Raw genomic sequence first — 13,324 nt, 5'->3', positions numbered from 1 at the left:
CAGGAGCCACAACTACTGAGCCCATGCACTGCAACTACTGAAGCCCGTTTGCCTAGAGCCTGTGCTCCACAGCAAGAGAAGCCATGGCACTGAGAAGCCCACGCATGGCAACGAAGAGTAGCCCCCTCTTACTGCAACTAGAGAAAATCTGTGCCCAGCAACGAAGATCCAATGCAGCCAAGAAATAAACAAACAAATAAAATAATAAATAAATCTTAAAAAAAAGATAATAGTCATGACAATATGCTGAGAGAAGAAAAAGGCCATAAAACTGACAGTAATATAAAATGGAAAGGATATACCAGTTAAAATAAAATGCATTTAATACACAGTATAAAATAAAGAAGCTAAGCTGTAGCTAGAGAAACATAAATTTGGGTTCCGTTAAGCCAAATTCCCCTAATATGAAAATTTAAAACCTTTCCACTGAAGATTAAATGCTTATCCTCAATTTAAATATATGATGTTAAATAAGGCAATGCCAATTCAATTATGTATTTTTCTATTTAGTGTTTCCTAAGAGTTTACTCTTCTATTTCTACACGTTTTCAATAGCATGTCTAGAAAAATTATTTAAAAATAGAGAGTACTGGGGGAGGTTGGGAGTTTGGGATTAGCAGATGCAAACTATTATATATAGGATGGATAAACAACAAGGTCCTACTGTTTAGCACAGGGAACTATATTCAATATCCTGTGATAAACCATAATGGAAAAGAATATAAAAAAGAATGTATACATGTGTACAACTGAATCACTTCGCTGTACAGCAGAAACTAACAGAACATTGTAAATCAACTATACTTCAATAAGAAAATAATAAATAAATAGATGGAGACTGTTGAGTTGTTGTTATCTGAAGAACATTCTACCCACACATGCCAAGAATACTGAAGGATTAGGGTAGATTTCAGGACCAAGATGACAGAGATCCCATTTCGATTAAAAATCTAGAGAAGCAGGATGCCAAACAATGTAAAGATAATAATTTTTCTTATTTCTAGTAGTTAACAGTGAGCACCGATTATAATTCACCTTTACCATGGACGTTCTACCACATATAATATTCAACATAAAGCCTCCAAGCAGGTTTGAATTGTGCTAAAGAAGCTGTCTCAAAGAAAACCAGAAAACGGTCCCATTCTGCCTTTTATGTATGTAGAAGTGATTTTTTTTTTACAAAAGAATCTGTGCAAACCCCTCAATACAGTACACACACACTTGTGTGCTCTATCAGAGAAAATATCGAAAAACTCCTTGAGACAAATGTTAACTACACCACCAGTCGTCACATGCCCCGCTATAAAGACATACGAGGAATCTGACATATCTATAGTATTCACAGATGCAGATATATATTTATGGGACTCTGTCTGCATAAATCAAATGCCTATGAATAAAACATCATTTAACTCTACAGGAATTCAATTCCAATTTCAGAAGCAGAGCATCACTAAATCCCTTGCTACTGTTGAAAAAGAAAGCAAAACAGAAATACTTCTCAATGATAACATTTTTTTAATACATTATATTCAGTTTTTAATCAATGTCCAAACGACTTCAGCCTAATGTTCATTTTCAGACCAAAAAATGAAGGTAATAAAGGTTTTCTAAATTTCCAATTTCTGGTATAACCTAGTAGATGTACCACTTTCCACTCTAATGAACTGAAACATACAAAGAGACAAAGCATGCTTCTACCCAGACAAGAAAATACCTAGACCACAGTACTTGAAGTCAAACGAGGTAGCCCCCCAATCCTCCGTTTCTATTGCATTAAAGAAAACCGTTCGAGATCTCATCAAATGGCTGAAACCCTCAAGCGCCTGAAAATAGTCTGATCAAAAGATCGTCTTTGCTGTTGAACCACATAAGATACTAGGCATCCATGATCAACAGCCATATTCCAAATCAAACAGAAGATCATAAAATCCAACCGAAGTCAACCCTTTCATCCTCAGCCAGGGGCATGGATGCTATAACGCAATGCAAAAAAAAAAAAAAAAAAAAAAAAAAAAATCATGTAGCAACAAGGCCTGGTTCGAAAACCCTTTCAGCAGGGATTGGGAAGAGAAGAAGGTTGGTACCCACCTCGGATCTTTCTGAATGCTATCGATGGACGGGGATCTGGCCAAGGTGCCTTCGGGAGGGAGGGCAGGGCCGGATTTGCTGTACGGAGACTCGACGGAAGGACAATACTGCAGCTGTCGGTAGGGGTCCGCGTAGCTGGGGGCCGGGCCGGCGGCGGCGTAGCTGGCCCTCTGGAAGGTGGCCGCGGCGGCGCTCTGCGGGCCATGCTGGCTGCCTGTGCGCTGCAAGGGGGCGGAGTCGACACCGGGGGAAGATGGGGCTAGGACAGGAAAGGAGGGACAAAGCAAAAAATTGAGGACCTGCTCACAGAAACGGTTAACCAGGTCTAGGCAGGGGGGGAAATTACACACATAAAACAAAAAGAAAACAAGGGTTTGAAAGAATAAAAAAAAAAATAATCTGTCATATTTGAACACATCCAACGTTATCCATTAAAATGATTATTAGCATGCTATTTCAGGAATAAAGCTTTCCTCTCTAGGGCGAAAACGCATCTGCGGTGTCTTTCCTGCTTACCCACCTCCAAGAGAATGTCTGTGAATCGGAAACGTGAACTCTGTGTGGAGCTCAAACCCAGAAGAAATGTAAGGAATATTTTCTAAGGAATCGTGGACAGTGACTTTATTGTTCAAGTTGAGAAAATTCAGAAAGTGTTCGTTCACGTGATGTTACGTTAATTTTATTAAGGGTGTGCAAGAAATTTAGTAATGTGGTTAATATCTCCTGAAGAAAAGAAAATAAGGGAAAGTGAGAGGGTGTGTATGTGTGGGGGTGGAGGCAGACTCAGGTCCATAATTAGTACTCAAGCATTAAATGCAGGACCAGCCTCCTTCTTGTAAAGTTTAACACCCACAAGATTTTTATATGCCTCTTTTTCAACTTGAGCTGTCATAGTAACAAACACATTTGCTGAAGGGTAGGCATGCGAGCGGAGATGAGGACCCGCCCGACTGCAACGTAGACAAAATAAGGAGCTGATTTGGCTTTCCCAGAAGTATTTGCATCTTTTCAATACGCCTAAATTGTTTGGAGGAGATCTGACGCCAGTTACTAAAATTGGTTTGACTATTTCCAAACTGAATTTCACTTTTTTGTTTCCTTCCTGGGTTCTTTGGAGTTTGTTTCATGTCATTATTTTTATCTGGTTCTCAAAAATACTTGACGTCTAAGGTTTAGCTGATATATACAATGAAAATAGCATCTTTCATAGTGATAGAATGTCACCTGTTATTGTTTGATCGTTAGCCATGATCAATATTTGGTAGTACCTTTACTTTCTAGCATTGGAGATCAGAATGAACAGATACACACTTCTATGTATAAAACAGATAACTAACAAGGACCTACTCTATAGCACACGGAACTATACTCAATATTTTGTAATAATCTATAAGGGAAAAGAATCTGAAAAATATATATAAATGTGTCACTTTGCTGTATATCTGAAACTACAACATTGTAAATCAACTATATTTCAATAAACAAAATACAGCCAGTGTCTCGATAAGGCCGCTCATACCATGGAAGCTCTACACGGAATTAGATTTCAATCACACCCCACAACTCGGGCTTTCTGAGCACTTCTTAGTGGATGGTGATAGAGCTTATTTCATCCTCTCTCTCATTAGGGGATATATGTGAAATCAAATACAAAAGGAATTATGTCACACTGAGAAAACAATGCTAAAGGTTAAAGAAGTTAAGGATATCGTGTTGAAATGACAAAAACTTGCAGAGTGAACTGGGGAAATATATCCTAATATGAGAAGTGATTTTCACAAAGAGTTCAGGGCTTTTCATTTCCAATGAACTTTTGATAATATTATAATAACCAAAATTAGGAGACTAGGCACTGTGACATGGTGAAGACTAAAAAAATATTTAGGAAAACTTTCTAAAAAAAAAGTGTGCATATTCCCAGAAGAGCAGGGTTGTCCTGCTGGATTAAGTTTCAAGGTCATTAGATTAGACTAATAAACATTAAGTTCACAACCAGAAATCTGTCTTATGTCTTTATGCAATTTCTGGAGCATTTATATTTTCTCCAAAATTTTACAAGCATGTCTAACTAAAATTCATGTTTTAAAATTTATGGACAGTGTGCTTTATGTCATGGGGACAGGGGTTTAAAATTCAGGCCAGGCATAACCATGCTCTTGGAAGGACAAATGTACAGTGGTAAATAAAATTACATTTTCTAGAAGAGTTGGGAAAAGTCAGCCAGCAAATCAAGGGCAAAAGGGGAAAACTAACTATAATCTGATATTTTTCAGATAAGTGCCTTTTTTTTCATTCAGGAACTAAATATCTGCATTTAAGCTTGCTGAAAAGGGTTACTAATATCAGAAAAAAATCCTTTTCTATACAAAAGTATTTGTTATTAATATATTAAATATCGTGATTAACAGGAAGGGAGAGCCAAATGGCAGAGATCAGGATTTAATAATGAAACGTGAAGAAACACTCTTATTTAAAAAATGATAGTATAGGTAAGGGAAACAAGCTAACTAGCCACGTCAGAAACTCTCAAAGGAATATAAATTTAAAAAAAATAGGGACGTCCTTTGGCAGTCCAGTAGTTAGGACTCCACCCTTCCAATGCAGGGAGCACGGGTTTGATCCCTGATCAGGGAACTAAGATCTCACAAGCCATGTGGCGTGGCCAAAAAAAAAAAAAAAAGAAACAACAACAACAACAAAGGTATATATAAAAAAAAGAATATAACAAGAGGAGCTTAACAAAAACACTCCCAGGGGCAAACAAAAAACTATGCAGATGATAAGGAAGACTAGGGCAAAATGTGAAAATAAGGTGTGAAATGCAATTAATTGAGCAGAAACAAGAAGACAACATCTCAGTGCATGAGGAGGAAGAAAAGGTGAGGGAAAGTTTAGGAACATTGTCAGGCTCAGATATGTATTCTACTTTGGCCTTTTGCGGGGAAATATCTGGGAACTCATTTAGAGCTTGGTTTCTGAAGTTAGAGAATCAGGTCCACATCCAGCCTTTTCGGTAAATTGTAACGGGCAAGTAACTTAGGTCTCAAAGCTCCAGTTTCCTGATGGTAAAGTGAAGAGAAGACAACAGCTCCATGGGATCACTGTTTGCTTTAAATGCATGAAATCGTTTAATGCCTAATATGTGCAAAACGTTAAACGAATGAGCTATTATTATTATTACTTAATGCTGAAATCAGCTCACGTTAGAAAAGGGATTGTACATATTGCTTTGGGGCAAAAGACCCTTGCCACTGGGTATCAGACTTTTCAGTTCGTGTAAGCATTTCATAAGGGTGGACTCACATTTTGTCCAACAACCCTATAGAAGAATAAACATGTTTCTCACTTTACGTGGTAAACTAAGGAACAGAGGGATGACAAAACTTGCCCAAGTTTGCCTTACATTTAGTAGAGAAGGAATTCAAACCCTTGCACACTACTTCCAGAGTTTATGCTTACAGGTTTATAAGCTGAACTAGGTTTAGAACCTCAAATATGTGTATTACTGAATTACCTAACACAGTGAGAAAACTTCGAAAAATGATGAGAGGCCTAAAATTCAGGTTCTTGTCTACCAAAAGTACAGAGAAGACACAGATTTATAACAGGAATCAACAATCTGAATATTATACTGGAAAAAACTATTACACCTTGGTGTGCTAATTTACACAATTTCTCATTTAATTGAATTTATTGAAGTATGCAGAAAAATCTAACTTTGTTCACTTCTGGGAAAAACAGGAATATGATACATATAGTTATCTTAAAGTGTTTTGGGTCTTACTATATTAAGAAAAAAGAGAGTGGACTATGAAATCTAAGATGGGTAAACAATTTCCAGAAAGACCATATTTAAAAAAAAAATCACAATCACATTTGTGTCACTTGACAAATGGCCTTTCAGAAGTATCATTCCCGAAGCCATAGTTTCAACTTCTTTTAGGTCACAATAAATAGGGTACGTGATACGAATTTCAAAACATAAAATCAGAACTCACATCGATACTGCCAAATTCATATCAGAGACTGATCAATGCAAGGAAAATAATGCAAAATAGCAATACAAATGGGGAGGAAAATATACTATTATAAAGGGTAGGTTATATGACTATATAGAGGAAAATGCATGAGAAACTAACAGATCTTCAACTAACCATCGGTAATGTAACAACGTAATGCTTTATATATTTTTAAGCATGACGTAAAAGAATGATTTCAACACGTGAAGACTGGATTCCCCTTTTCTGCCTTGCCCGTTCAGACTATGGTGAGGCTGATACAGACAGTGGCTCTCTATTAATACAGATAAGCTGATATTGATCACACGATTAAGACTTTTAATACAAATTTTCCCTTAATTTCTGTCCTGTTATATTGGGTAGGCCAAAAAGTTCATTCGGGTTTTTAACAGCGTATGGAAAACCCAAACGATCTTTTTGGCCAGCCCAATACGTTTTCTCTCATTTGCATTTTAGAGCTCAGTTGACCAAATCACCCACCTTGGAGGATTACTTTATTCAACCGAACCTTTTTATGGCAAACATTTGAAGTAAAAGGTGCTTTATCAGCTCTGTAAACACTCCTCTCTCTTCTCTCCTGCTCTGCAAACAGCCCCTTCTCCGTCAATAAGCTCTTCCAACTCAATGAATCACACTGCTGGTCTCTTTGGGGAGATTTTAAAAGTAGCCTCTTCAGCAGTTGACTTGATACTTCACCTTTTCATGCTGTTCATGAAATTAACTACACTCTCTGAAGTGACACAAATAAAGGTCTAGTGTGCAAAGGAAAAAAAAATAGATGTTTTATGTGTTGTATTTGAAAGAAGGGAAGGAAGATCCTTTTTAATAAAATCAAACATTCTATTTTGATGAGGATAGATGGTTACATGCATTATTTACTGGTAATGGAAAAAAAGGAGAACAGAATAAAATATAAAACTCTGGCAGGTGAAGAAACTTGGGGGATGGAATATCAAGTAGGGTTCAACAAAAGAAAAACATTTACTTTTGTTTCTGTATTGTTTATCTTTATTTTTATGTATATTGTATATAGAGAAATATGAAAACATAAAATACTTTTACATGTGTTATAAAACACAAAGAAAACAATAAGCTGATTAAATAATATTCCCTCTGCAAGTTCAGAAAATAAAGATGGCTTAGGTGACTGGATCCAAAAACATGGCCTATATACTTTTAAAGTTATTACTGAAATCTCCATGACAACTCTATCATTTCAGGGATGAGGACGCTTCACCACCCAATCCACTATAGTCCCAATAGTATTATCATCTAAAACTGAATTACACGAATCTTCCAGTTTTCTGCACTCTTCACAGGCTGATCCAAGCTAAACTCAATGGAAAAATATTCAGCGGTAAACTTAATAGCCTTTAACTTCAGATGTCATTGCTTTTGCGGGCAAGAGGCATTTGATGCAGGATTTTTAGTAGTAATGTAATCATTACTATCAACGTTGATGTTGATTATTGGTATTGATGCTGCTGCTTCTAAATTTTTTCAATTGTTCTACCAGCGAACGCTCTGTTTTCCTTCAGCTGTAATTAGACTTTGTATTTACGCCATTTTAGGTGAACTGATATAGGAAAGCATCTGGAAGGTCTTCTTGGTTTTAAGATAATATTCATCTCTGGGCTCATTAAAAACTTCCAGTTGGGTAATCATGTGCCCCTGACTTTTTAGACTTAAAAGGGGTAAAAACATGTAACGAAGAGGTTATGGAGGATCTCCTTTGACTTGCTCTAATGGGGAGCAATCATTTTTACAATGTGAAGTCGCAGCATTTAATAAGTAATAAACTGTTAATATTCCACCTTTTGCAGACTTGATGATTTTAATTGAAAATGTTATTTATATTTTATTGAAAAATAGTAATAAAATTTTATGAATATGAAGGTTCTTTGTAACCTCTATAATTTTATGAAGTATTGGCTATTATTGCAGAAAATTAAGTTTTTAAAAAATGCTTTCTCCACATGGGCAAATATTTTCATCCAATTCTTACTTCTTTTTATGTTGCAATCTTTGTCAACCTCATAAGGATATTTAGCAGGTTTTCTCCTTGCAGCGTACCTACGATAATTCATTCTTTATTACAAGCTGACACATTCATCACAGAAAGCTTGTTTTCTCCACTCAAGATCACATTTTTCCGAAAGGAAATTCATGTGACTATCAACCCAGCAGATGTTGGCCATTTTCGCCAGTTTACAAGGATGTGTTGGGGAGGTGTCAGAGTCGAGTATGTGTGTTAATCAAACGACTCCTAAGATGACAGTCATTGATATGTTTGAATTTGAAATAAAAATTTGTGTTATTTAGTTCAGCCTAATAGACTTTACCATAAGCCAGTCCATGAGAGTCACGTATTCTTTGGCCATGTTCCTTATTAAATAAGCTCTGGTTTGGACAAGACTTATTCCAGGCAAAAGATATGTTTTATTTAAACAGACACCCTTGTTAAAAGTGTGCCTCTTTAAATTTTCATTGTGCAAGAAGTAAAGCCTCAGACATTGGGTCGATGGTCCTGGAAGAGCAAGTGGGGGTATTCGCTCCACTATCTCACTCACCGCTCACTGGCCTGGCGTTTCTGCTGTAGCCACCGCATCCTGCCTCCCTGCCCAGGGAGAGAGCATGGATACATCTGGTAAGAGGGTCCCCTCTGGGGAGCCCCGTTGAGTGGCAACCACTGCTGATTCAGGAAGTGGCCCTTTTAGGTTCTCTCACGCAGCCAGACCTCTGGGGCCACCATGCTGGCTCCTGTCTCAGTCCTGTCTTGGGCCATGTGGGCCACTGCTCTACTGTCTCTGCCTCCCTACAAAGATCATATCTGGGCCCAGGGAGGCTGGTGGGTCTTCCCCTGAGCCCGTTCCCTTTTGCTGGGACTGGGTGGGGGAGAAGGTCTGTGGTTCTTGTTGCCAACTAAAAACTGGCACTTGCCATCTGCCTCGACAAGAATTAAATCACAAGCTGCTGTGACCAATGACCTTCAATACCCCTGAAAGGAGTTCAGGGTGGAGCTCAGGACTCTGTGCCCTGGACAAAACTGGCGGAACAGGTCTTCAGACAGTTAGATATTTTCAAGAGTCGATTTCATGAGTCCAATTCTTGTATCTCATCGTATCTAGAAAAGCACTAAAAGCCTTCATGGTGACATCTGCTCCTGGTGACTAGCAGTAACCTTCATGAGACGAGCAGAACCTTCTGCAAGAAATATGTGTCTGATTGCATGTACTCCCCCTTCACCAAAATCACCTTCTTCCCTATCTCTTTGGAGCAGTTTCTCAGAGCTATCTGAAATGCTATCTCCCAGGATGTAGTCCTCCTTTTGCCCCAAATAAAACTTAACTCACAACTCTCATGCTGTGCATTTTTTTTTTTTCAGTTGACATTGTCCAGCACAGGCTGGGGTGCCTGAGCAGGAAGGGTCTGAGCTAGATCTGGGGTTCGGGCAGAAGATCCTCTTCAGACCATGCTCCCTGGCACAGTCAGGGCCCACAGAGTGTTGGCTCAGCTGAATAAAATCTGATTGATTTCTGTGTGTGAGTTGTGGACCCTGTCGTAGGTTTCACCACCCACCAGTCTGGAGCAGAAGAGAAGCAAGAAGTGGGATTTGCCAACCCTGATTCTCTAACGCACACACAAATGTATACAAATGCACGTGCGCAAGGCTCTGACATTATGGTTAGGGAGAGCCTTGGGGACCTTTTGGAACACCCAAAGGTAGACTGCAGTCCTTGTCTTAGTCGGTGTCTGGGATTGAATTTAGTTTTCATAATAAAGTAACAGGGGTGAGAGGGTAACTATGGCAGCCAAGAAGGAGGGATGGAAAAAAGATGGCGGTAGGGTGGTTGTAGGGGAGAAGCTAACAGAGAAAGAAGCTAACAGAGAAATCGCCTTTGGTGGGAGGTTTAGGGAGCTTTAACCTGTCTCATCTTCGAGGATTACAGTTGTCTCCTGCTCTTCTCTGTATAGTCATCTCGGTGTATCTCTCAGCTCTGGCACAATCTATAAGTCGGGGTGGCCTTAGTGGTGTTTGGAGTAAGGGAGGCCCACGGATGGGAGAGCAGGGTGGCCACAGGAGATAACGGGCGGGAACCCGAGCCAGGTGGGAGCAGAGATGCAGCACTGAGGGACCCAGGGTGGGCACCGTCCCACAGCCCCACTCTCTGCTGAGAAACTAAAGGACGTCCTGGGAGGGGGCCAGAGATCCTGTATAGTGCAATCTTGAGTTCCATGTTCTCTAGGAAAGAGAAGACAGTACGTATTGTTTTGTGCCTTTTTTTTTTTTTTTTACCAGATAAGGCCATTTTAATTTTGCAATCATATAAAGACGATAGGACTTTTTTTTCCAGTTTTTCCTGTGAGAGGAAAATATATATATTAGTAAGTAAAATTATTACAATTTAGTTGAATTTGTGCCAAATCTGAGTCAGACATCCAAGGAACTGATTTGAATGGTTGACCATTCAAAGGAGTTATTTTTGAGCCTCTGAGTTCAGTGTCACGAGTTGAGGGATGTCCTTTTCTCTTTTGTAATGATCCTGGTTGCTAAATTTTGAGTATGTTCTTTTTTTTTTTTTTTGGTGCTTTTATTAATACTTTGTCTTCAGTTGTGTCTGAGATATTTATTAAGCCTTTAATATATTAGCTTCCGTTACCAGTTATTTTTTCATATTTCAGGTCCTTCTCTGAAACTAAACTAAGCATGCGTGAGGACGAGTCAGTTTAAGCGTCTTTTTTTTTTAAATAATATAAAAGGTTTTTTTTTTTTAATTTTTATTGGAGTATAGCTGCATTACAATGTTGTGTTAGTTTCTACTGTACAGCAAAGTGAATCAGCTACATGTATATATATATATTCCCTCGTTTTTGGATTTCCTTCCCATTTAGGTGACGGCAGAGCATTGAGCAGAGTTCCCTGTGCTGTAGGTTCTCACTAGTGATCTACTTCATACATAGTATCAATAGTGTTTATGTGTCCATCCCAATAAGCTTCTTTGGATCTGGAGCCCATAGAGCAAGTGGTTTGCCTTCCACAGATATTACCTGATTAACAGGATACAGGAAACCCTGATGCTTGCTAGATGAAAATGCGTGTGTGTGTGTGTGTGTGTGTGTGTGTGTGTGTATTTTTCTTTTTTTTCTTTATTTGAAAGATGATTTTTACAAATGCAGCATCAACCAAGATGACTGTTAAGAGCCTAGTCCCAGGGCAAGACTGCCTGCGTGTGAAGGTTTAAACACTGGCTCCGTACAACCTGTGTGACCTTGGGCAGATTACTCAGCATCTCTGTGCCTCAGTATTCTGATCTGTAAAGTGAGCATCACAGTAGCACCTCCTTCATAGGGTGGTGCTGAAGATTAGTAAATATCTTCAAAGCATTTAGAATCATCCCTGAAAGTGGCAACAGGCTATACACTTTGCCAGCCTGTCTCCCCCGTCTTATGCTACGGTACCATCTAGTAATTCTGGAATTGTTTAGGCCAGTACACTTGATTTCATTTCCAAGTGGTGACTCCCTGAAGAGGAGCAAGCAGCCTTCAACTCCCTGCCCCACTCTCCCCAAAGTATCCTCTGGAGATGCTTTAGGAATGGAACTAAGGGACCCCAAGCCAGTGGCCTTACTTCACAGCAGAGAGGTAAGCCTGGAGAGTCACCTTGGCCACCAATCTGAGCCAAAAACCAGTGGCCCCTGAACACTTCAGGTCTAACAAGCCTTGTAAGGACCTGTCCTCTTCTCCCAAGGAATGAGGGTATTTGCTCTGACTCTGGAAGCTTCTTAAAGGTCTGTACCAGTGGCAGCACTAAGTGTGGGGTATGTACAGCACAGAGGATGTGAAAAATGATCCTCTGGATGTGGAAAAGCTATCTTTTTTTTAAACTTCATTTTTAATTTTTTTGGCTGCACCGCACAACTTGTGGGATCTTAGTTCCCTGATCAGGGATCGAACCTGGACCCCCAGCAGTGAGAGCTGAGAGTCCTAACCACTGGGATGCCAGGAAATTCCTGGGAACACAATCTTAAAATGTTTCTTCATTAAAGTTTAATCTTGACTTTACTAGATGTAATTTAACACTATTGTATAATATGGATGTAATTTATCAGTGAGAGATATCTACCTGTATTAAAGGCATTTTCTCAAACATGCAGGTTCTGACAGAAACAGTTCCTGGAGTTGCGGGGTTAGCTGGGAAAGGGTAAGGACTTGAATTCAGTGGAGAAATAAGGAGTAACCTGAGCAGGGGGGAGGGAGACAGGGCTTGTGGCTTTATGCTTAGGAGCTGGGGAGGTGACTTCTCCTCACCTGTCCCCAGGACACCACCCATGCACTTCTGGAAAGTTCCACAGTGTTGTGTAAATCAGCATATTTCCTCACAAGTGCCTCACATTCAAAGATGTGGGCACGAACGGGGTCATGGGCATCTGGGTGGCACACCTGAGCAGATCTCAGCCAGGACAGAGATGACTGTTACTGGGAGAGGCCTGGACAAACAGACTGTCCCTCCTGAAGCGCTCAGAGGACACCACTGCCTTCCCTCAGAGGAGAGACAGGAGGAAGACACTCGTTCATTCACCCAGCCTGCTTCTCCACTGAAGGCCTAGAGCCGTAAACTTCATCTGTAAAGGGCCAGAGAGTGAGTCTTCTCAGCTTGACCAGCCTTACGGTCTCCGTCACAACCATGCAACGGGGCCGCTGCAGGGTGACAGCAACTACAGATGATCTGGAGACAAATGGGTGCGGCTGTCTTCCCAGCACTATTTCTGGACTTTGAAATTTGGACTTCATGTGATTTTTCCGTATCACAAAATATTACCCATCTTTTGATTGCAAACCATTTAAAAGTGCAATAGTCATTTTTAACTCACGAGCGCTTCTGAACCAGGTGAGCGGCTGGCTGTAGCCCCCGAGCCATAGTTTGCCAAGTTCTGGCTTCGAGATGACACTAGGTTTATTGTCGTCACTGTTTGTTTTGTTTTTAAGTGTGACCCTCATTCCCTGTCCTTAATTTGCGATTGATGAATGAACGAGTTTTTCCTATTGTAGCTAATTTTTCATTAGCTCCCCCGGTTTATCAACAGGAGCCGATTCTAAGAGCCTATGAATATGCAACAGAGAATCAACATAATCCCTTTTGTTGTCAGTTTGTCTTCAAATTAGATATTGAATGTCACCAAGATTACTGTCTTCTCATCTTTTATAAGGGGTGG

General features: G+C 39.7%; 1 protein-coding gene across 1 annotated transcript in view; it reads right to left on the bottom strand.

Annotated features, from left to right (window-relative positions):
• The window catches only part of CTNND2 (catenin delta 2), an 805,106-nt gene that overhangs the window by 377,673 nt on the left and 414,109 nt on the right, over positions 1 to 13,324 (bottom strand). The window contains exon 8 of the mRNA XM_057710226.1: positions 2,092 to 2,350. Within this exon, the coding sequence (XP_057566209.1) occupies positions 2,092 to 2,350 (259 nt within the window). The remainder of the gene's footprint in view (positions 1 to 2,091; positions 2,351 to 13,324) is intronic.

This window comes from Hippopotamus amphibius, chromosome 15 (assembly GCF_030028045.1).
Source record: "Hippopotamus amphibius kiboko isolate mHipAmp2 chromosome 15, mHipAmp2.hap2, whole genome shotgun sequence".
Classification (NCBI taxonomy): Eukaryota; Metazoa; Chordata; class Mammalia; order Artiodactyla; family Hippopotamidae; genus Hippopotamus; species Hippopotamus amphibius.
The sequence above is the reverse complement of the archived record's forward strand: the minus strand, read 5'-3'. Positions and strand labels throughout refer to the sequence as shown.